This window comes from Sapajus apella, unplaced genomic scaffold (assembly GCF_009761245.1).
Source record: "Sapajus apella isolate SASKATOON/1434 unplaced genomic scaffold, GSC_monkey_1.0 scaffold116, whole genome shotgun sequence".
Lineage (NCBI taxonomy): Eukaryota > Metazoa > Chordata > Mammalia > Primates > Cebidae > Sapajus > Sapajus apella.
The window spans coordinates 2,186,782-2,212,459 of NW_022437056.1; the positions used below are offsets into that span (position 1 = coordinate 2,186,782).

Consider the following 25,678-nt stretch of genomic DNA (forward strand, 5'->3'; position numbering starts at 1 on the left):
GGGGAGGGGATGGGGAGGAGGAGGGGGAGGGGAGGGGAGGGGAAAAGAGGGGAAGTGGAGGGGGAGGGGAAGGGGAGGGGAAGAGGAGGGGAGGGGAGGGAAAGGGTAGGAGGACAAGGGGAGGAGAGGAGAAGGGGAGGGGAAGGGAAGAGGAGGGGAAGGGGAGGGAAGGGTAGGAGAGGGGAAGGAAAGGAAAGAAAGAAGGGATGGAGGGAGGGAGGATTAGCATTAGTAGGAGGGAGAAGAGCTTGCTTCAAAGGAAATGAGAAAGGATCACATGAAAACTTGTACCCCTGTCTTCCAATACATGAGGTCTACACAGCATAAAGCACCAACCAAAGCACTGACAATGCGCTTCTCAACCTTTGAGACTGCTTCTTGAAATTAGGTGGCTTGGCAAGGGCGGGAAATCAGTTCTCATTTGCATCAAAATGGCACAAACCTGAAGTATTTTAGAGGGAAGTTAAAATTAAATAGGCTTATTCTTAAAAATATCTGAGAGACTAAACTCAATGTGCTTGTTTTTAAAACTTTTGAATCCACATCAGCACAAACAATATGATCTTGTTTTCTCCACCCCTCTGTTATATGACAATGCATTATTGGTTGGCTTTGTCAAGTCAGAGGGAACCCCCAGCTCCCTCCATCCCTCCCATGCCTAAGGATACCCTGGTATGAGAAAGTGAATCTTATTCTTTTTCTACCTTTTCTGTATGGTAAAGAAGAAAATGAACAAAATACCTCATATGAGAGCATTTTTTATGGAGTTTCTCTTTTGTCACCCAGACTGAAGTGCAATGGTATGATCTCAGCTCACTGCAACGTCTGCCTCCTGGGTTCAAGCAATTCTGCCTCAGCCTCCCAAGTAGTTGAGATTACAGGTGCCCACAACCATGCCTAACTAATTTTTGTATTCTTAGCAGAGATGGCCTTTCACCATGTTGGTCAGGCCAGTCTCAAACTCCTGACCTCAGGTGATCCTCCCACCTTGGCCTCCCACTGTGCTGGGATTACAGGCATGAGCCACCAAGCCAGCCAAAGCAAAATTTATATCTATATGAATTCATATAAAGTTTTAAGCCTCACATTGTAAAGTTTCCAATTATTTTAGACATTTGAACATTCAGACATTTAAGAAAAGCTGTTGCTCCAGTCTTAAGACTCACACAGCTTGCCATAAGCAAGCCTTCCAAAGTGGAAAAGCCGGATGGGAGACAGGATCACCAACTCCTCCTTATCTCTGCAGTCCTCAGGAGCCTCTCGTTCCCAGGTTGAGACACACATGAAATTCGGAAAATCATCTGGTGTGCTAACGGTTTCATTTCATTTACGTGTCCGGCACATCAGGACTTGCTCCAATGACAGACGTGGACCATGGGTCTCTGACCCTCAGCCGGCCTCCGGCCTCTGATGAGATGGGCTTTGGGGCCTTAACCCCTCTGTTGCCCACCTGACTTCATGACCTTTCTCTGTCATGACCTAATCAGGATGTTTCAGACCTTCCTGCCCAAGCACATGGTTGCACACAAGCTTCTCCTATTTTCCTAAACAATTTAGAAAATGCATGGCATGTAAGGCCTCGTGAACAACGTCAGCATGTGCTTCGTGGCCATCTACGTTGGCATGGGTTTGCACTTCGCACCACTATGTTGCTTCCTACTATGCTTAAACCTAGTTGTGTTCACTCCTATCCCATCTTAGCACTGAAATATTCCTGGTGGAGATGTTTCAGTATCCGAGGTAGCAATCACATCTCCTTTGGCTCGCTAATCATTCCAGGAATTAGCGTTTCATAAAAATGAAATATTCAGAGCTATTGATTTCTCTCTTTCAGAGGTGGGAGCAAAGCCTGCAGGTGACCCATTCTCACTGTCCCTTATGGATGAGGCTACTATAGGATGGGGGGATTCGGAGCAAACTGGATGCTGAACTGAACCCCGAGCCTAGGGCTCTTGGCTGATGCTCTAGCACTGCACTATCCTGGCCCGCTTGTCCCAGACCCCTCGTGCGGGAGCGCTCCTGCTCTACTCTGACCCTCCACACTCTCATCCTGCACTTCCTCACCCATAGCCCCTCATGCTGCACTCCCAGCCCTGCAGGCCTTGTCCTCAACTTCTCACCTGTACCTCTCATCCTGCCCTCCTCATCTTGGACTCCTCACCTCTATCCCTAATTCTGTATTCCTCATCCTGTACCTCTCATCCTACACCCTGCATCTTGAACCTCACATCCTGGACCCCTCAGCTGCAGCCCTTATTCTGCACTCCTCACTCTGCACTCCTCACTGTATGCCTTCTCCTGTACCCCTCATTCTGCACCTCTCTTCCTGGACCCCTCACCGGGACCTCTCATCCTGCACCCCTCATCATGCACCTCTCATCCTGGACTTCCTGAACCTGTACCCCTTGCCCTGCATCCCTCATCTGCACCCCTCATCCTATACCTCCTGACCATCAGCCCACATCACAGACTTTTAGCCCAAGTCTCAAGCAGCCTAATGCCTCAGTTTCTCTCATTCTCAGCCTCACACAGCACAGACTTTCTTTCTTCTCACTCTCTTTCCCAAGAGAAAAGCAGAAGAAACGGAGCTCCACATGCTCACATGTTAAAGATGAACTACAGACGAACTAAAAGAAATGCACAGGAACTGAGTCATCAAAACTGCACGCCACACAAGAGCATTCCTGGCTTAGAGGCAGAAGGGCATGTACGCGGTTTAAAAAATACAGGAAGACACACCTGGAATTCCAGCACTTTGGGAGGCTGAGGCCAGCAGATCACCTGGGGTCAGAAGTTTGAGACCAGCGTGGCCAACATGGTGAAACCCCGTCTTTACTAGAAATACAAAAATTAGCCAGGCATGGGGGTGGACATGTGTAATCCTAGCTACTCCAGAGCTGAGGCAGGAAAATCGCTTGAACCCGGAAGGCGGAGTTTGCCGTGAGCGGAGACTATGCCATCCCACTCCATCCCAGGTAATTGAGTGAGACTCCATTTCAAATACATACATACAAACAAACATATATATATATATTTTTTTTTTTTTCGACAAGAGTAGTTTCATCTGTAACTTTTAGATCAGTAATCCAAAATATGATAAATTTTTAAGTCAATACAATTCAGAAATTTTAGCAGACTTTTTTTAAGATCATGAAAACTCAGATAGAAAGTGGGAATACCAGAGGAAAAATAATAAAGATAATGAGAAAACTAAAAGCAACAAATTCCAATTGAAAGGAAAAACTAAGAAAAAGTGAGTCCTTGTTGTATCTGACGCAGGGATCACAGTGGTAAAGATGTGGGAGAATGTTACCACATTCACACACTCGCAGTGCATCAAAGTGAGGAAGACAGCTATGTGGTTGGTGAAAACAGGAAGTTCATTCCAGGTACAGAGCCTAAAATATCACCTAGAAGTATACCTTGTTAATTTCACAAGCTCCTTCGTAATTCACAGATAGCATTCTCAGAACTTTCATTCCCACCTGAGGCCAAACACAGATTGGAAAATGTCTCCCAGGAAGTTTGCTCTAATGTAGCCCCGAGGCACTTAACCTCCCTGTCATTGCCACTACATCTTATCTCAGTTTACTTTGAAACATAATCCGTAAGAGTACTGTTGGGAAGCAAGAGTGTAATGTAGCTGGAGCTAATGGGCCACTAAACCTGGAATTTAAATGTCAAATTTCTGCATTAGAATCTAATGTTCCCCGGTACCACTTGCTCTCCTGACTCATATAAGCTGATATATTTAAATATTTAATAATGGCTTATCTCACATTAAGAGCAAGCTTTGCTTATAATTCACTCATGCATTATAACTCAGAAAATAATAGAAATCAGGAGTCAATGGTACTGATATTTTTCTTAAATCTAAGATTGTTCTGAATGTCAGCACATCATACATATTCTTCAACCCCGTCACCAAAAAAGTGTGGTTACTGGAAACTCAATATTCTTCTGCTATTACTTCTTTGTTTTAATTTTGCTTCAATAAAATCCTATGTTCATCTTTTTGGTCTTGGGTTAAGACAATGGAACTCCAGTTGAGCTAGCTGGTAATTCACCTGAAGAAAATAACAACAACAGTGAACACATATAATCTATTAATTTCAGCTTCAACCACTTAATTACTAACAATTTGGTTTGTAAAAGGCTCTTAGTACCTTTGGTTACTAAATGGCTCACCAAGATGGAGACATCATGTGCTCTGCAATGGTCAGAAACAGAATTGAATAAAATGGGGCTGTTTCTCAAGGACTGAAGGACACACAAAACACTACCTAGGAAAACTGTAACCTTAGCTAAAAGGGAGCTGCTGCAGCTAGCCACAGGACAACAATGGAAGGAATTTCCAGCCCAGTGAGTTGCCCAGGAGAGGCAGCTCTTAAGCTGGGCCTTGGGGAAGGGAAGGAGTATTTCCCACCCAAGGGGATGAAAGACCTGCCTGGACAGAAAGGAATTGGTGTGAGCCCTGGTATGGGGGAGAATGAAGGATGGGCAAGGATGGCAACCGCACAGTGTGGCTACAGCATCCACCCTGCCGCTCTGGACAGGACAGGGCAATCTGGAACAGGGGCAGAAATTCAGTGACTTGTTCTACTGTGGCTGCACCACGGTGGGGGCACCCAGGAGCCACCGATGTAGAAAAAAGCTGATTCATGAGCCAGAACAAGCTGTGTGAGCTGAGGAGAGACAGGCTGGGTGTGTGCCTCACCCTGCTGGCTGACATGAGGCACAGGGTGCAAAACACAGATGCCATCATATTACAGGAGTCGCACGGTGGATCCTTCTCACAAAATCTTTTTGCAATGCAGCATCAGCGCCACAGAAACACACACTCTTAAGCCCACCCTGACCCAAATCTCCATCTATGAAGACCCCCAGGTGATCTCCACACATGCTGCAGTTAGAGACACGGACAGGAGCAGTGGACGGCACAAATACAGGTGCATGGGAGATCTGTGAAGAAATGCATCCCTTTGGCAACAGGGAAATTTCAACCAACAGCGGCAGAGCACCCACCACTGAAGGGGAACTCCTGGACAGTCCAGGGGTGGTGGACTCGGAGAACCAGAAAGAGCAACAGACACATTTCAGGAACTGGCTCCCAAAAGGTCATCATGCAGGGACTCAGGCACTCAAGAATGAGGCTGTCAACACATGAACAGACTTGGGTCCTGGGATCAGAGGAGCATCAACAACCAGAAACAGTGTGTTGACTCACTGGCTGCTGGGCTAGAATTCCCCAAATGTTTAAAACCTAAGCTAAGACTTAAAAAAAAAAAAAAAAAAAAAAAAAAAAAAACTGGAGTGGGCCTAAGATTACTAATAAAGGTTAAATGGGCCACCATAATGCTACAAAAATCTAAACAGCTCAGAAACTGGCTAAGACACTCACTGGCATTTTGCATGTCTCTAAGGAGCAGCTATACGCCTGCAATATGTGCATGGCTGCACAGGGGCAGAGGATATGCCTTCTCCTGGGAGGAGAGGCGATTAAACGACGTTTGGGATGGAGGCAGCTCAGGGTGGTAGAGGATTGTGTAGGAGCAAACCACATAATCTTGGACGTGAGGCTTATTGGGGAAAGTCATCTCTGAGGTGAGATGGGAAGATCAGCAAATGATCTACAAGTTAAGTCCATAGAAAAATGATCCCTGTTGGGGAGATACACATGCAAAGGAAAACGAGAGGGAATAAAAGGACTGGAGGATCTGGAAGTCGCCTGGGACCAACATGAAGTGTATGTGGGCAGTGGACAGAGATGAAGATGGAACTTGATAACCAGTTTACAGAATATTCTGTGGACCCTGGGAAGGCTCTAACTGATTTGAAACAGTGTATGAACACTCTCCGTTTTCATTCTTTAAAGACAATAATTCTGACTGGCCCCCATGCATGGGCGAAATAGAAGAGGTTAGTAAAGAGATATATGAAGTTTTTCGGCCACTGCAGCGGCCACCTGGAGGAGACACTGCGGAAGCTGCCTACGGGTAAAAGAAAGACATATGAAGGAGGGATGGGACAGAAGGGTATTTACTAGATGGAACGGACAGAAATTCATGAAGAAAAAGAGAACAGGATCATCCACCACCAATGTCGCTGAGAAGAAACAAGACAAAAACAACAATTACAAATCTGTTGTCCAAACCCTCAAAGAATATAAGGAAATCATCTTCCCTGGCTCCTAGACAACGATGCTACAGTGTGAGTCCCAGGTCAGGAAGCTTGTTCTAGAAGCAAAGAGCTAAGCACCAGAAAGGCAAATACATCTGCTTCTGGTCCCAAGGACAGAAGAGCTGGTTTGGTTTCAAGGGATTTGCAGGGCAGTAACAGTAAGTTTGTTCTTTAGCGTATTAAACTGAATGGCAGTCCGCAGGAAGGCCCATTGAAAGGAAATTCAAATTTACAGCACACAAGTTCACATGGCAGGACACTTTCCCCTGCACAGGGCTCACTGCAGACTCAGGTTCCACCATCGAATGTGGCCCTGGTCATTCTGCCAGAGTGGGCTCATAGCCGCGCACTTCTCAGTGAGGTGCTCAAACAAAGACCTCAATTTAGAGCAAAGAAGAAGATGCAAGGACTGCTGACCCTGAGACCCAGCATTACTGCCATAGACTGCGAAGTCCAGAAGGCTTTTGCTGGGTAGAATGAGGGAACGTGCTTCTGAAGGCATGGCTGAAAAGCCAGCTTGGAGAGGATGCTGGGAAGGATGGGTTGCTGTCCTCGGGATGTGGCCTTCACCCTAAGTCCATGGCCATAATGCTGCGTCAGTCACCAGAGGCTGGCATACACGGGGCCAGGAACCAAGGAAGGGAAGCAGGAGTAGCTATCTCACCTCCACAACAGGAGCTAATTGGGATCTCTGCTCCCCAATCTCTCAGCTTTAGGCTGCGTGGCTCTAGAGCACCTGCTTCTCAGAGGAGAGCTGTCCCCACCAGCAGGAAGAGGAAGGACCTGTGAAACTGAAAGCTCTGCCTGTGTCCTTCAAGATCCTCAGGCCCAAGGCCTCGCCAGCAAGGGAAGGAGCCATCATCCTTTCAGGGAGAAGGGCCCTAATCAAAAGAAAAAGCTGGCGCCCCTGTCCCCATTGAGAAATATAGGTGAGTGGGACCACCTATCCATGGGGACTCTCTTACATGTGATAGAACACAGACAAGCCCAGAAGCCACACCTGAGCAGGGCACTGTGAGCAGAGACTGAGGCCCTGTGAGGACTCGGGACTGCATCGTCCTGCCCCAGCAGCCACCTAGCCCAGCCAAGAGGCCAGCTAAGGAGGCAGAGCCTCAAATGGGCTGGACAGGAGGGCGGCAGTGAGTGTGTACAGCACGTGATCCTAGGAAACGAGGCCAGCCAGACCCTGGATAAACTATTTCCATATGGAGAGGACTGAACACTGTGACTGCTGGGCTGTATGTGATCCCACGGACACCACTCAGGTGCTGTCTTCAGAGCCAAAGCCTCACCCCCAGCTGCTGGGAACCCATACTTTTCTCTTTAGCAATCGCGCCCAGCCGTGTTCTGTCCCTCCCTGGGGGCCACCAATGTCAAAGGTCAATGGAACCAAGCCCAGCCCAACTGCTTCAGTTTGGAAGACTATCCAGGACCACCCTAGCTCCAGACCTCCCTGTGGTATCATTTAAGGCAAGAGTTCCCAACCCCCAGACCAGGGACCCATACTGGGCCTGAGCTCTGAGGCCACATTAGATTCTCCTAGGAGCATGAACCCTACTGTGAACCGCGCTTGCAAGGGATCCAGACTGCACACTCTTTATGAGAATCTAATGCCTGATCATCCGTCACTCTCTCCCATCGCCCCCACATGGGACCATCTAGTTGCAGGAAAACAAGCTAAGGACTCTCACTGATTCTACATTATGGAGAGTTGTATACTGAATTACACATTACTATGTAATAATAAAGTGCACAGTAAATGTTATGCACTTTGGTCACCCTAAAATCATCACCTCTCCCAGTCTGTGGAAAAACTGTCTTCCTTAAAACCAGCCCCTGGTGGCAAAAGGCTGGGGACCTCTGATCTAAGGCACCTGCTGTAGTCTGAATGTTTGCGTCCCTCCAAATTCCTACATTGAAACCTAACCCCAGATTTGATGGTTTTCAGAGATGGGCCAGGCTTTAGAGGGTGATGACCTGATGAGGTGGAGCCTCGTGAACAGGCTTAGTGGACTTGTGAAGGACACTGAGGCTTGTGGCCTTGCCCTGTCCACCACGTGAGGATGGTGAGAGGACGTCATCTATCAACCAGAAAACAGCCCTCACCAGACACTGAATCTGCTGCTGCCTTGATCGTAGATTTCCCAGAACTGTGAGAAAAAAATTCCGTTGTCTCTAAGCCACTCTATCTGTGCATTCTGTTAGAGCAGCCCGAATGAGCTAACTGTGCACCTGTCATGACTGAGCATGGTTCAACTTTTCCCTCCACCCAACCTCACTTCCTTCTCTGCCTTACAGACAATTCTAAGCCTCCAAGTCCACTCCCAAAACCTCCTGCTACACAAGTCATCAACTCAGACTTTGCTTCTAAGAAAAATGGTAATTTGTCATAGATTTAAGACAAGCCCTTGAAAAAAAAAGTTATATCCACCTTAGACATAAGACTGTATTTGTTGTAAAAAAGGAGGTACACATTATAAATGCTTTGTGATGGTCACCTGGGAATTCCCACAACATGTAAACAGAAGGTTATTTGAAGCTACTTCCTGCTGCTTCCCCTTCTCTTTAGGGTTTTAGAAGTCACTCTACTATTCTACCAGGCACTGTCCTGCCTGAGTAGCATATTGGCTTCATGCTCACAAAGACAGGGGCATGAGCTCAATTTCTACATGGACCAGTGAGCTGTCCTTGGTTCAGGTACCACACCATGTGCTGTCACTGCACCTGAACCCTTTTCAGTGTGGATAATTTCTCACCCAGAGAACACGGATGAGACTGGGCTAAGTCAAGCCAGTCCAACCACACAAGACGAGATGCCTCCAAGATTACATAACATCAACGCTGTCTCAGAAGCTCCATCTGCTAAGAATGATAAAGATGCTGCTTTTTGAACCACATCCTACATTCCTGTACTGAGTGCAACACAGTTTCACTTTCCCATTCTTCCTAGGAGCACAGACCCAGGGCTACAGGCTGAGATACCAACGCTAATCTCTACTGTCTTATCATCAGCTGATTCACCGGCCTGAGGAGACACCTCAGTTTCTTGTGTCAAATGGTGATGCTGAACTCAAATAATTGTACTGGAATAATTCTTAGTATTAGCCCAAAATAGGTCTTGTTTTCACTACACAGCAGCATATCACAGGGAACATTTCTTTTAATTTACCCCCTGCTAAAATTTAAATGCTATGGCAAACTACATGAAACATGATTTGTGGAGACACAGTTCATCAACTTGTGTGATGAACTTGTACTGAATCTTCTTTTCGTAACAAAAAAAATGCTTCCAAGTAAATTCACCTTACTCTAGACAGAGAAGCCATAAAAGCGTGGGGCCATTACAATAGCAAGCGTGTAACTGCTGGTAAAGATATCCAGGGATCAAGTTTTCTTCCTGCTAACATTCCTCATGGCTAGAAGCCACCGTGGTTACCAGGGAACCCAACTTTGAATTGAGAATAGGGTTTTTTTTCCTTATTTTCTGGTGACTAACAATCAGTTTCTATGATATAAGGTAAATATTTTATTTTCAAATATAAAGTGGAGAAACTATGCCCTGGGCTTACGTTATCTTTTCTTACAAATTATTCTGTGACTTAATATTTACATGGATTCTACCTATTTATTATAAATATGATTTATAAATCTATCAATGATTTATAAGTATATAAATCATACATAGGTAGACTCCACATATACAGCAAATGTACATGTAAATTATATATGTAAAATTTATTTTGAAAATATATATCAGCCACATAGAGTTTGTTTATGTATGGTCAGTGTTGTCTTATATGGTTCTACCATAATTTATTTACATCTGGTTTCTTAGCATTTGGACTTTTGAACATATTATTTTAAATTCAGTATTTTCATTTGTAAAATGGCTTTAAACAAAGCTCACCTCTCTCCTGTCACTTTCTAACAACTAACAGAATCTCCTTCAAGAGCTCTCTTTGTTTTTTAAACTTTGCATTTTTCCCCATGATTTGCTTAGGACAAATTATCAAATTGCACTCTCTCTCTCGTTCTGCATGTGTATAATAAAGATACATGCATATGCTCATATGTATGCACGTGCTTATATATTACAGAATACGTACAAGACACACTGTGTCACATATACTTGCCAACTGAAGTCTAGCAAGAGCATTTGTTTCTGTGAATTGTTCTTCAGTGTTTGCTGCTGGGGCCTCGCCAGCATGGACCCCTGCTGTTTTTCAGTCCCTGAGCTCTTCCCTGCCTGCTCTCCACTCACTGTGATTTTTAGGAGACGTACAGGCCCTGGTTTTCACTTCTCCACCCTACTTGCTTCATGACAAACTCCTCTAAAAGGGTACACTAATTGAGTAAACCCCCCAGGTATCTTGAGGAGATGGAGGAGAGAGAAGTGTCTTTGAGGAGTTAGAGACAGCACACACAGAGAAATCTCAGGTATGTCCAAGACTACAAGCCCAGGATGATGCAGGCCACAGTGGGTGGAGTGGACCCCGGGTCCTTCCTGTCCATGCATCCTGAGGGAGCCTCCTCATCATTACTGTGTGCCAGCGGTGGTTGGTGAGGGTGCCAGGAGAGCATCCTCCAGGGAGCTTTTCTAAGAGACAACAGTGCCCAGTGTAGCAGGGATCATGAACAACTTAGGGTAAGAAATGTGATCCAAAGATTTGAGGCCCCCAAATTATCTTACACTAGTTACAAACCTCAGGTTATTCTTAATATCTTGGCAAGGTTGGGGCAGGTAGGTCAGTAAGGGGTGACATGGGTGGCCTTCGATAATGAGTGAGGTTAAACTGATAGCTACTTTGTTAGGATGGAGTCCCAGAAATTCAAGTTCATGTTAAGATGATGTGGCATTTCTTGCATAGCAGTTTGCCTAGGGTTTGTAGTCTGAGCAACTGTGACTCCAGGTATGAGTGTACACTCATTGAACATTTCCAGAGAGACACATGAGAAAATGTGGAGAGCTGTTCCCTCCGAGGATGTTAACTGGCTCAGTAAGGAGCTGGAGAGAAGGAGTCCTTAAAATTCATCTAAACACCCCTCAGTTGGGTTTACACATCTTACTGTGCACACTATTATTTATATGAAAACATCATGTTTGTAGAAAAATCTCAAAATTAAAATGAAAAATGCATATGGAAACAGGAGCTAGAATTTCTTGAGTTCTTACTCTATGTGTTATGAGCCTTCCATGTTTTATCTCAGTTGATTATCCAATAAAATTATGAAGCCATTGTGATTACTGTAACTTTTTAAATGATGAGTCTGATACACAAAGGGTTTAAATAACTTACACTAAGGTTCAGTTACTGAGCAGCAGAACCAGTATTCAGGGGAGCAGCTTCAGAGCCTGTGTTTCTAACACGAGATGTCAGCGAAAATCAGGCAACATCAAAATACAGAACATTTAACATTATGTAAACATACATTGTATATATTTTCTGATAATGTAATTTTTTGTTTTGTTTTGTTTTGAGATGGAGTCTCACTCTGTTGCCCAGGCTGGAGTGCAGTGGCTTGAAATTGGCTTACTGCAACCTGCAGCTCCCGGGTTTAAGCAATTCTTCTGTCTCAGCCTCCTGAGTAGCTAGGACTAAAGGTACTCACCTACCACAAACAGCTATTTTTTTTCTTTTTTTTTTTTTTTTGTATTTTGAGTAGAGATGGGGTTTCACCATGTTGGCCAGGCTGATCTGGAACTCCCGACCTCAAGTGATCCACTCCTCTTGGCCCCCCAAAGTGCTGTGATTACAGACATGAGCCACCACACCTGGCCTGTTTTCTGATAATATAATTTATGAACAATTATGCTTTGAGTCCGATAATATAAGATTATGTATATGCATAAAGGTCACCTTTATAAATGACTCACACTTAGTCTTCAATTGTTAGCTTATTATAGTACTCTGGAAATACCCAGTTTTAGAATGTCTTCTGTTGCTATAATCTCTTAATTTTTTAAATCCTCAAATGTTATATTAGTTACCTGGTTTTAATTACATTTTTACCTTTGGACTATTTTGTCAAAGATAATACATGACATTGAATTGGCAATCTCTCAAGGACTGATAGCCATTCACATTTTTATGACATCTCATGGGTGGCTAGTGAGACTGTTAACAGAGCACTAATTAGGGTAAAATGTAATTATAATTAATGTGGTGTGGTCATTCACAGTGCAATACGACACATGGAAGAATATTTACCTTTCAATGGGACTACTTATGTCTCTTCATCATCCAGGATGCACAGTTTGGGCATGAGGCCCCTCTTCTTTTCCTGGTACCATAAACCTGATGATGTGTATCTCAATCCTGCTGAAATCAATGTACTGCAATTTGCCTTGTTGGGAAGTGTTTGGTATTTCACTGATGATTTTAGATTCTACCAAAGGCACTAGCAAATGCAGGTCATGTGGAAAATATTCTATCTCCATTGTGTTTTCTTGAATAACTATACAGTCACATTAAAGTTCGATTGAAGGTCAGGTCTAAAAATCCAAATGTCAGGAAGTATTCAGCAGTTACCTCTGCATTCTAGTTTAAATCTTTGAACGGAATATAAATATAAATTTTCGTTGTAGTATTTCTTATTAAAAAGGATCATTAAGTCCCCACCACACCACATGTGTCAGCAACAAGGGACCTATTTCATACTTTGTAGATGAGGATACTCCCAGGTGGGCCCACTCACCGCGGGCCTCTTTAGCATTGTGACCCTTTATTCACATGGTAAGAGACAGCGGACATGCTGTCGCGTGTTCACTCACATGGCCTCACGACCATGTCCCCTACCATGCTTTTTGTTTTAGGATTGGTGAATGCTTTTTGATCATCTCCCTCATTGATTTCATGGGTAATAACTTCTTGTGTTATTTCCAACTCCTAAAACTATTCCTACAGTATCCCACTTGGAAAATAAGAACATACTGTCTATTTACTCAAATTCAAAAGGTAAAATACAATTCCAACAGCTCCAGACAGTCTCATTTTTACCTATACACATACACATCTGTCATTTCAAATATGTCAAGGAACTCAGTCACTGATGAAGGAACCAACAGGATATTTTAAAATCTATTTCAAAGGAGAATCCAAAGACCACAAATACATAGACAATCAGAAATACTGAAATAAACTTGCTAACAGGTTTAAAAGTAATCAATATCTGCAGAAGAATAATCAATTCCATCTCTTTCACAGGAAATTCATTTGCATTTCAATGGTTCAGAAATTATTTGCATTGCTATTAGTTTTCTATAACTTGTAGAGTCGTAAGCTAGCACAAAAACAATGACAGGCACAGAGCTTTCATTTCAAATATTTGAATTTGACTCATAAAATTTTATGATTTCAAGTCTTTTCAGGTTCACTATAGTGTCCTTTCTATGTTTTCTCACATTTTAAAATCTTCTATAACATAAAAAAAGGTTTTGAGAAATAACAGACAATATGATATGGTTGAAAGCTCCATACACATGCCCACATTTCCTAGTTTACACCTAATACTTCATCTCATTCTGTATTTCAACATGATCAGAGCACATAACATGGCAAGTCAAGCTTTCAGAAGTTAAACATTCTCATTCACAAAGGGAATATTTGTAGACTTTAAGGAAGTTACTAACATGATTCCTATTTATCAGCATTGATCTGACTTGTTGATTTTACTCATACCTAACCCGTATAGAATGGTCTCTGGCCTCTGTTGGAATGCTAGCTTTAAACCCTGTTAAGCATGTCCTTGTCATACCTTGGTAAACAGCTTTAAACCCAGGAGAGCCAATGCTATCATCCGACTGCAGATGTAGCCACATCTGGTTGCTCATGCTCACGATGAGGTCAGGAACACTGGATCCCGTGAGCCTGCACAGAAGAGAAATGTCAAAGCCCATACGTAAGACAACAAGTATACTGACTCCCACCTCAAAGGAGGGTCTTGCTGCTTTAAACAACCAAACCCTAGACATATAGAGGGCAAGATGCTCTTTCAAAGACTATAAAGCCTCATGTCCATTATATTAATATTCAAACATCACTATCAATGATGCTTTACAGAAATTATTCTATGACTGCCAATCTCTACATTTTCTTTTAAAAAATCAATTTAGGGTAACCAGCCATCCCATTTTCCTGGAACCGGGGGACTTCCCCAGGTGTAGGAATTACAGTGTTAAAACTGGTACAGTCCTGAAGAAAATATGGGACCAATGGTCATCTGAAGGGATGAGAGATGTGCTCTGTGGCTGTAGGGTTGTGTAATATCATGCCATCAAAGAAAAGTATCTCAACCACAAGAAACTGTATGGGTTCATTCATAAAATGTTTTGATTTTCTAGTCTAGAACTAATATGCAACTTTATCACAAACTCTCCTTTTAAAATATGTTACAGGTAATTATACATTAAGAGAATTTTGAAAAGAACAGCATGCATAGCTGAAATAGATTTGGCAGTGTTCATTGAACACTCCCCCTGCATATTAATGTCTGGGTCACACCAAATGTGAGTTTCAGTGAAGCATTCATTGTGTATTAACAAAACAGTCACATAAGGGCTGCTGTCAGCCAGTGAAAAGAAACACTAAATCCATTGACTGAACTCAACATGCTGACAGAAAAGCATGTTGAAATAGAAAAAGTGTAAGAAAAAAATCAATTCAACCAAAACAAATGTCCCTAATCAAATAGGAGGCTTGGTCTTCAGCAAAGTAGTTTAAGGAATACTAACACATGATTTGCCCTATCAATTGTATCATGCGTCTATCAACCACCATTCTTACCTTGGGCAGCACAGAGTACCAGGTGCTTCAAAGGAAGATTAACAACTGTCACTATATGTGACGTAACTCATGCAACGTTACACGCAAATCGAAAAGAGGAAAGTAGCTCTGTGAATGATGTGCAGTAATTAAATATGTATTTCTTTCTGAAGATTTGTCTTTTGTTGGCAACATTGTTCTTTTTGTTTGCTTGCTTTGTTGCCTTGTTTGAAGAGAGAGATTTCTTTCTTCCATATACATACATTCATTGAAGAGTAACAGGCCAAAAAGTGCACAGATCATGAATGTCTCTATCTGTATGAATTTTTACGAAGTGAACCGCCACACAGATCAGCTCTTACAGAATTACCAACTCCTGTCTCTATCTCTATGAATGAATTTTTACGAAGTGAACCGCCACACAGATCAGCTCTTACAGAATTACCAACTCCCCACCGCCTTCTTGTACCTTCTTTAGTCACCATCCTCTGCTTCCATGTTGCCAAACCATCAGTTTTATATCTTTTTAAAGCTTTTTATAAAGGAAATTATACTACATATAATATTTTGTTCAAAATTATGTTGGTGAAATGTATTTATATTATTGTTTGTAGTAGTGTTTCATTTACTTCGATTCTACATAGAATTTATATTGTGTATAAATGCAAGTAGGGGATGATTTGTATTTATAAATTCCTGAAATTTTTGAGATGATTGTAGACACACATGAAGTAGGTAGTACAAAATAATGTAAGAGATCACCAGTTTCCCTCAATTATGACATCTTGCAAAACTATAACAGCCAGGACATTGAGATTGGTACAATCTACCAGTCCTGTTCAAACTTTCCCTGTTTGATTTGTATTTTATATGCACGTGTGTATGTAGCTCTGTACAAACACATCACATGTCTCAGCTCCTGAATTCATCACCATAGTGAATGCACAGCAGCTCCATTCACTCCAAATCCTCTGGTGCTGTGCTCTTAAAATCACACTGATGCCCGTCTTGCTATACCCCTTCACTGTTCCTAAACCCTGGCAACCACAAATCTGTCTCGATTTCTAAATTATTTGTTTTAAAAAATCATTCAAATGAAATCACAGTGTTTAACAACTTGGAATTCTACTTTATTCACTTAGCTTAATTACTGGGAGATTTATCTCAGTTTTTGTTTATACCAATGGTTTGTTCCTTGTTTTCCTTTTTTTCTCCTTTTTTTTTTTTTTTTTTTGAGGTGGAGTTTCACTCTTGTCACTCAGGGTAGAGAGCAATGGTGTGATCTTGGCTCACTGCAGCCTCCACCTCCTGGGTTCAAGTGATTCTCCTGCCTCAGCCTCCCAAATAGCTGGGATTACAGGCGTCTGCCACCATGTCAAGCTAATTTTTTGTATTTTTAACAGAGATGGGGTTTTGTCATGTTGGCCAGGCTGCTCTGGAATTCCTGACCTCAGGTGATCACCCCATCTCAGCCTGCCAAAGTGCTGGGATTACAGGTGTGCGCCACTGTGCATGGTCTAGTTTGTTCCCTTTTATTGCTAGGTAATATGCAATGTTGTGGATATATCACAGCCTGCTTAACTATCCACCTGGTTAAGGATATTTGGCCTGATACTAAGTTTTGTGGATGACACCTAAAGCTGCTATGAACATGTGTTTGCAGGTTTTTGTGTAAACGTAAATCTTCATTTATCTGAGATAAAGTCCAAGAGTGCAATGGCTGCATTGTATGATGATGTTTAGTGTTTAAAGAAACTACCAAATTATTCCACAGACTGGTTGTACATTCCCACCAGCCATGTCTGAGCACCCTGGATTCTCTGTATTCTCAACAGGTATTTGGTGCTGTCAGCATGTTTTTTACGCTTGAAAACTGCCATGGCTATGTGCATTTAACTGAGTGCTAATGATATAAAACATTGTCCCATTTGTTTGCCATTTATACCTCTTCTTTCATAAGGTCTCTCTTATCTTCCTTTTAATTATTGAGAACTATTTTTATATTACATATTGTGGTATAGATACCAGTCCTTGCCAGAAAGAAGCAGTTTTAAGTATGGTCAATTTTGGTATGGGTACCACATGCAATTATAACAAATTATATATATAACAAATTATAACAAATATACTTTGTTGTAAGTATTGGTTGCAGGGCTTTCTGTATATCGTTTGTTACGTACCTACCTACCTTCCTTCCCTCCCTCCCTCGCTTTCTTTACCTCCTTCCTTCCTTTTCCTACCTCCCCCCACCTTCCCTTTTCCTACCTTTTCCTACCTTCTCCTTCCTTTTCCTACCTTCTCCTTCCTTCCTTTTCCTACTTTTCCCTTCATTCCTTCTCTCCTTTATTCCTTCCTGCCTTTTCCTTCCTTCCTTTTCCTACCTTCCCCTTCCTCCCTCCCTTCCTTACTGTCTTTCTTTCTCTCTTTCCTTTTCTTTTCTCTCTTTCTCTCTCTTTCCTTCCTTCCTCTCTCTCTCTCTCCTTCCTTCCTTTCACATTCCCTAAGGTTAGTGAATATATAAAGGAAAAATATGTATCTTAAGTCAAATTCATGGTTGTGGGTAGAAGGAAGAGGAAAAAAAATGTACTGTTTTAATATTATACAGTTAAAGAAGAATGTGTGCACAGCCGTTCATTTTTTCCCACTGGTAATATACACATGGCCCCTGGCTCACACGCAAAATGAGTGGACGAGAGTGTTTTTCCTTTCTCCCTTTGGGCTTAGAGGTGATGTCAGCACCCTTCCGATCTGTGTTCACCACTTCTACTTGCTTCTCTTGTTATACCCCTTTGACTTTGAGACTCATCCCACCATGCAATGACTCTACTGCTGTCCATCATTGTCCTCTCCCCTCGGTTACCCCTGGCTTGTTGTCACTGCTCCCTGTGGGCAGTCTGACAATTCTTGTAAAGTGACTCATGGTTCCTTGAGTCTCCGCAACTTGTCTCTCCACACTCCATTGCAAGACATGACATCAAGGTGCAAGGTATGAAGTCCCGGTCAGACCTTTCCGATCATGCTGCAGTATCTTTTAACTGCCTTAAGCTTGCACTTTCTAAAACACACTTTCCCAATTCTTGAGGACATCTACTAAGGATTTGGTCACATTTACCTGGCCTGGACAACAGGACTGGGACTCTGTTATTCCGTCTTTCCAGCCCCTTAACCGTATTAAAGTCCACTACCTATCTGTCCCATCTCTGACAAAACCTCAACTCGAGGTCAATGCAACTATCCACTCTCCATCTTCCTGTATGTGTGCACAAGAAAGCTGACAAAGAACTTGCTGAGTTATACTGATACATATGTATGATTTCTAGACTCAAATTAGTCACTTGGTGCCACATTTTTTTCCCTGAATTATAGTCAGTGTATTTTTCCTACTTCCATTTGTTACTGCCCTTAAGTCATCACCATTTCTCTCTAGCCTGGTCCCAGCCCTTGTATTTTTTCTTTTTTGTTCTCAGCAGATAACTTTATTCATAAGTATAAGGGAAAAAACATTTAAGGAAGTCAAAATACAAAATACCTGCCTCTTCAAACCTCCCAAGTTTTTTTTCACTCTTTTCATGTAGCCAGCCATCAGCCACTAGTGGTAACTGTTAGGGGAGTTCATTCATTTCCTTGCACTTCTTTGATGTTTTTTGCACTTCTGTTTTCTCCCCATTTCCACTCTCTGGTTTGAATATTGATTATCTCACACCCACCCCAGTGAGACAGGCTCCTAACTCTGTCTCCTGATTCTGCGTTTCATCTCCCCTAGACATTCAGCTTAATTTTAACTTACTAAAAACTAAATTGTCACGTAGAAAATTCTTACACATTGAAAAGCCTTACACTGCCTATTCAGCTGCTTTAGACATACCTCTAAGTGGATATATTTAAGTTCTTAAGTTCTGTACTGAACTTTGCTTTAATGTTATGTTACTTTGTTAATTTACATGAAACTGTCAGCAAGCTACAGCTATATTCCACACCAAGTTCATTCAATCAAACGTCCAATCAGGTTTGTGTTTATTACTCCTTTCAGAATTTATTTTAAGCCTGCTGTGTGACAGTTATATTTATGAGAAGAAATGTAACTACAGCTTATTACGGTTATTTTAAAAATAATTAACTTACAAAAATCATATACAGTAAAAACATTCTTTTCTATTTATTTTTAAATTTTAATAAATTATTTTATAATTATTTAAAACTTTGTTCCTCTTTCAGGTTTCTGTAACTATTTTAGCTTGCTTGCACTGAGAAATGATTTCTTTAAAACAAAGAAGCACTCAATATTGTTACTACCTTTTGCAACTGCTTATCTGTTTGAAAGAGAAATTTCCAAAATAATAATTTCTACCTGAAAAATAAAATAGTTGTTGGCTTTGATCAAATGCAGCAGGTGCTCAAATAAAATCATTTTGTTCAATATCATTTCATGATAACGTTGATGAAGAAAATAGTTTCCCAGCAGGCTTGGTGTCTGTATGGGTGTATCAGTCTATTCTCACACTGCTTTAAAGATATTATTTGAGACTGAGAGACTGGGTAATTTATAAAGAAAGGCAGTTTAATTAACTCATAGTTTCACATGACTTGGGGGGAGGGGGCTCAGGAAACTTAGAATCATGGTAGAAGGTGAAAGGTAAGCAAGACACATCTTACATGGCAGCAGGAGAGAGCAGGTGAAGGATGAACTGTCAAACACATATGAAACCACCAGCTCCTGTGAAAACTCCTTCATCATCATGAGAACAGCATGGAGGAAACCACCCCCATGATCTAATCACCTCCCACCAACTTCCTCCCTCAACAATGGGGATTGTGGGCATTACAATTCGAGATAAGATTTGGGTGGAGATACAGAGCCAAACCGCATCAATGGGGTTGGCATGTTCCCATGTCTGCCCGGGTTTGCTCCCAGGTTTTCTCCCACACCCCAAAGCTATGCATGTGAGGTTTACCGGCACTAGCTAATAAGCTGGTTGGAAAAGGAATGAATTAATGAATAAATGAATATAAATTGCTGTCAAATAAAAATCTGTCAAGTATATGATAATCATATTAATGCAGGACAATAAACAAGGCAGCAGGAAAGTGCTCAGGGAGCTGTCACATGTGTGAATATTTTTGACCTTTGTGTGGGGAGGAGGAGATCCTGACAATGTTCTCTTCGCAAACAAACATTTATCCCTTGAGGTAACCAGCCTCCACCCCACCACTGTCATTTATCCATCCGCCAATAATTGGATAAATAGTAATCTTACCTGTTTTCATTAATCTTTCTTAAAAGCGTATATAGGTCATATTTATTTAAATGATTAATATAAGGAGTGTTTTGGTCTTCATGTAGAAGTTTGGTGATGTTTTTTGTTAGCAGAAACATGCTGTAGGAACTTAACTCTTGTTTATATCAATTAGCCTATGGGGAAATTGGTTTTATTACACAGAGTTTTACTGGAAGTCAGAGTTTCCAAAGACCTGTCGATGATGTAAGTGGGGACTTACTGCACTTTAATATGTATCATAAGAGACAGTTACATAGTTAGTCTTGCATTCTTTAACACAGTTCCATTTTTCCCCAGGTTCTCTAGAGTACATAATGTTCTGATTTAAACTTAAAAATAAAGTTATCCTAATGAAATGTTAAATAATTTGATCCACTTGTGATAGAAGAAAATGTAATTTTCTTTTGGAGAAATAAGCCATAATATTGCAGCCACCTGCCTTTTTACCCCTACACCCTGTCGTGTAAAATTCTGCCATCTCCCAGGCATGTTCGGCCCCCAAACATATTTATTTTCCCCATTCTCCAAAACGATGACATTTCTCAGTTCCCAGGGCTGTGGCAAACCTTGGAATTCATGGACACAATGTCAGTTCTTCCAGAACAACAGCTAAGAATCTTGAAGATTCTGAGGGTTCTCAGTAGGCATTTCTTAGCCTCTTGAGGCCACATTAGGACTTCTTTCCTCTCGGTCATTGCAGAATCCTTCACACAACTCAGTTTCACAGATACCTACTTCAACATCTACCTTCTTCCAAATTCTGAGGTCTCTGGGTGCAACTTTTTGTCTCTTGGCCACTTTATCCCTAGTGTCTAGCACATAACATACACATTTTTAAAATAAATCAATAAATGAAAATATAAATTAATCTACATTGCATTCACTATACAGCTACATGTTTAAATTTTAAAGGAATATTTCCAAATAATGATTTAAATCTTAGTGCTATCTTAGGCAGCATACCAAGGGCTGGGCATTTGGAGCTCTGTTATTGCTCTATCATTAATTCACCTGTGATTTTAGCTAAATCATTTTTATCTCCACTTCAGGTTCCTCATCTATGAAACAAGATAACTATATTAATCTACTTTGAAGGAATTCTTCAGATCTAAAATTCTATGATCTTTTCCACAGATTTCAGTGAAGATACTACCATCTTAGATTGATACTTCTTTTTGCAGTCAGTATCAATGTTGAACTGAAATCAACAGTGATTATGACTCTAATTTCAAGTACGTGAAGTGGTTAACTCAAAATAAAGGAAATGACATTTGATTATGTAATTTGTTCCTGTCCTACAACCAGGGCATTTTGTGAGTACATCTATACGCTTTGAGAGTATAACTAAAGTCTATCAAATCCAAATGTGTCAGTGTTCTTTAAAGCTTAATCACAACCATCAAATACAGTAACTTTTGGTTGCTTGTGATTTTACTCCTATAGACAACAACAACCTAATCTCTGAACAAATCTTCCCTTTGGACCTTGCTAAGCGGTTCAATAGCTCTATTCTAATCTACATGAAATACATGTGTTAAAGGTTACAGGTTCATGCCTGTAATCACAGCACTTCAGGAGGCTGAGGTGGGAGGACCAGTTGAGTCCAGGGGTTCAAGATCAGCCCGGACAACATAGCCAGACCTTGGCTTAAGCGAAAAAACAAAAACAAAAACAAGACAACAGGTGGATACCTAACTCTGACTCTTAAATCTTTCATCAACATAACCCAGTGAAATTCCCATGTTGTGTGTATCAGTAGCTTGTTCTTTGGGAGTAATGAGTATAATTCCTTTGCAAAAATGCACGCGTTTTTTTTCCAACTCCCTGTCAAAGAATATTTACAATATTTCTATTTTGGCAATTATGAATAGACTACTATAAACACTCATGTGGTGTAAATTTTATTTTTCTAGGGTAAATACCTAGGAGTGGGATTTCTGGGTCATGTGATTGATGTGTGTTCACCCCCATATGAAACTACCAACCGATTTTCCAGAATGGCTGTACCACTTGGCTTTTCCGCTGGGAACCTCGAAGGTTACATAGAGCATACATCCGTTAGTGTAACATTCTCAAAATGACAAAAACTACTGGAATAAATAATCAATCGGCCGGCTGCAATGGCTCACACCTGTAATCCCAGGACTTTTTTGAGGCTAAGGAGGACAGATTACTTGAGGTCAGGAGTTTGAGACAGGCCTGGCCAACATGGCAAAACTCCATCTCTACTAAATATATGAAAATTAGCTGGGTTTGGTGTTAGGCATCTGTTACCCCAGCTACTCGGCAGGCTAAGGCAGGGGAATCACTTGAACCTGGGAAGTGGAGGTTGCAGGGAGCCGAGATTGGGCCACTGTATTCCAGCCTGGGCAACAGAGCGAGACTCCACCACAACAAAAAAAAAAAAAAAAAAAAAAAAAGGGTGAATAAGTAGTTCAGGGTTTAAGGTGAGGGAGTATGTGTCACTACAAAGGGATATTACAGTATTTTGAAGTGAAGAAACTGTTTCATTTTCTGATTTTGCTGGTGGTTACACAAATCTATATAAGTATTTATAGTCATAGATCTGTACATACAAAAAGTTCTATTTTACTGTATATCACATACAATTTGTTCATACCTGAAGAAAAATTCTGCAAGTGTCACAAAGCCGTCAAAGCACAACAATGATGCAATGTAGCACCTGAAATATGAGATGCCTGTATTTTATAGGTAGGTACCCAAAAAAGAATAAAAGGGGGTGTGCTAAACCTTTAAAATACTTATTACAATTGTAAATTGGGCAATGGAAAAGTAAAGCCTTCCCTTAAGATAAAAACGTGCCTAAAGCTGAACTATCTTGTGGTTCTTATGCTCCTTTAATGCCCATGAATGGCTTAAATCATTCACAATACGGAGAAAACATGGAGTTATTTAACTGTATGATTTAACTGACTACTTGCCTTAATTGGATGAATACAGGGGGAGCTGGAGATTAATAAGGATAAGTGAAGATACCATACTAACTGTTCAGGAAGTTGGCTACCTGGGCAGAGTCATTCCTCTGGATGATGGAGTGAAATACCATTAATGAGTTTCAGAAACATGCTGATGAAAATCTCTGGTACAAATTGGCAGACGCAAAGCAGCCAGGACAGAGTTATAAGTCAACTCAGTTGTTCGACAACTCAAGCCAGAAGGAGTTAAAGCTCTGGAAGGTGATCATTTCACTCTTAGGTCTATCATGTATTTTCAGATACAGTATTGAGCAGATACCCAGAGCAAGTAAAGTGAGTTACAGGTTCTCCACCTACCCAGCACCTAGCCAGGCTCCTGGGACAGAACAGTCACTGATTCCACATTTATTTACAGGATGTGTACTGCTGCAGAGGGCCAGGGCAGGTGGAAAGGACCAGGAATCTGATTTGCAAATCAAACTGACTGAAAAATAAGTCTAGGGAGTACTTTCATTGGATAAATAATCCTATTATTAAATAGAATGTTAAAATAGAAAGTAATTCATACATATACTGGAGATATTATCATTTCCCCAGGAGCATCATGAAATTAGAACAAGCTTTAGATTTCATTTACTTTGACTCATGCACACATCTCATTCAAGTATCGCAGACTTTATTTACAGTGCTGAAGTCCATTTCAGCTAGGTGGCATAGAAGAGGATGTGAGTACATCAATTATTTGCAATTGCTATTTTAAATTCACTAAATATTATCAGAATTATAAAGTGTTCATGTGTGCAACTGCATCAAAAAGGTCTAATCCAAACCTCTTGATCTTGCAGATCAAAGGGGAAAATAAAAGTTGACTAAAGCCGAAAGTGATGGTACTTTACAGTTTTTCTTTACTGAGTGCAGCCCACACTATTTAAAAATATATGGACCGCCAGTCCGCATGATATGGAGATCCTTTTTTCCATCACCTTCCATGTAAAAGACAAGTATCAGGCCTGATAATGGCACAAGAAGCTACCAGAAGACACTGCTAAAAAGCGACAGGAGAAAGACAAGCTGGCTTGGGACCCAGGACCTGAGAAACAGCAGAGCATGGGGTGACTTGTGGGCTCCCACAAACAGAAGACTGCTCAGACCTGCTGTTTTCTATCCCTGACCAGGCAACAGAAGGACCCCAGCAAGCCCATTCCTTCTCCAGATGCAACTGGGACCCATCTGACTGCCAGACGGATGGCACCGCAGCAAAGGGAAAGGACCTAACAGCCATATTAGCAATAAACATCCTGAGAAGGCTTCACATTCCTTGTGGGCCCAGGGCTGCCTCGTCGAAGGAAAGATATCTAAGGCAGAACCTGCAAGAGGGATGCACTACGTAAGTGATCTCACACGGGAAGGCTCTTTGTCCCTGCAGGTCTGAGACTGAGAGTCTCCTCCCCACCTAGACAGAGGTACAGAGGGGGTGGAATTGGTGAGGAGGCACCAAGAAGAGGGGTCCCTCCAACCCCCCTCATCCCCTCACCAACATCTCCCCCAGCCCAACCCATCCTATGCACCCCAAGCCTGGGAAAAACTGCTCCCTCAGCTAGCACCAGCAGAGAGCAGTGGAACCTCCTTGGGCACTAAATCCTCTGAGCAGATCAAAGTAAAACCTTAAAGTCTCCAACAATCAAACTACCATTGGAACCTCTTTTCCAGTCCACAGAATAGACTGACGCCCACATGTCAAGCCTAAACAAGGTGTTTGCTTGCTAAAATACGAGGTGGTTGCAAAAGCAATTGCGGTTTTTGCTATTACTTTCAGTGGTATTAATGTCATTAATTTCAATGGCAAAAACCACCATTGCTTTTTCACCCATGTAATAAAAGATGTAAACAGTAGCTAGCATTACCCAACATGACAGACAAAAGATCTGGGACGCAATCATCACACCAAGGGCCAAGGAAATCATGGCTTGAATGATGAAAGGCAATCAAGTGACCCTAACTGAAATGAATCAGAGGTTGTACCCATCTGACAAGGATTTTAAAGCCAGACCACTTAAAACTGTTTCAGTTATGATTTACAAATTATCTGAAAACAAACGAAAAAAATGACAAATCTCAGCAAAGAAATAAGTTATAAAAATGAACTAAAAGGAAATTAGGGAACTAAAAATACAATAATAGAAAACTAAAAATTGCTAGATTTGCTTAATATTAAAATTGAAATGAGCAATAATAGAATCAGTGAACTTCAGATCAATGAAATTCTCCTACACTGAACAACAGAGAGAAAATAGACTAAAAAATGGAAAAAAAACAAAGCTTCAGAGGCCTATGGGACACACACACACACACACACATACACACACAACAAAACAAAACAGAAACAAACACAATAAAAATAGGATCCACCATTTTTTATCATTAGAATTCCAGAAGGAGACAAGCTAGATGATGGTGTTAATTTTTTTTTTAACAATGCTGATAACTCCCCAAATTTGGCAAAACACATGAATTTATAAACCAA

The 25,678-nt window shown here is 41.5% G+C and overlaps 1 protein-coding gene across 3 annotated transcripts in view; it reads right to left on the bottom strand.

Annotated features, from left to right (window-relative positions):
- Window positions 1–25,678, bottom strand: part of CSMD1 (CUB and Sushi multiple domains 1) — a 2,101,842-nt gene that overhangs the window by 540,055 nt on the left and 1,536,109 nt on the right. For all 3 annotated transcript variants that reach the window (XM_032260320.1, XM_032260321.1, XM_032260322.1), the window contains one exon: window positions 13,936–14,048. In XM_032260320.1, coding sequence (XP_032116211.1) covers window positions 13,936–14,048 — 113 coding nt within the window. The remainder of the gene's footprint in view (window positions 1–13,935; window positions 14,049–25,678) is intronic.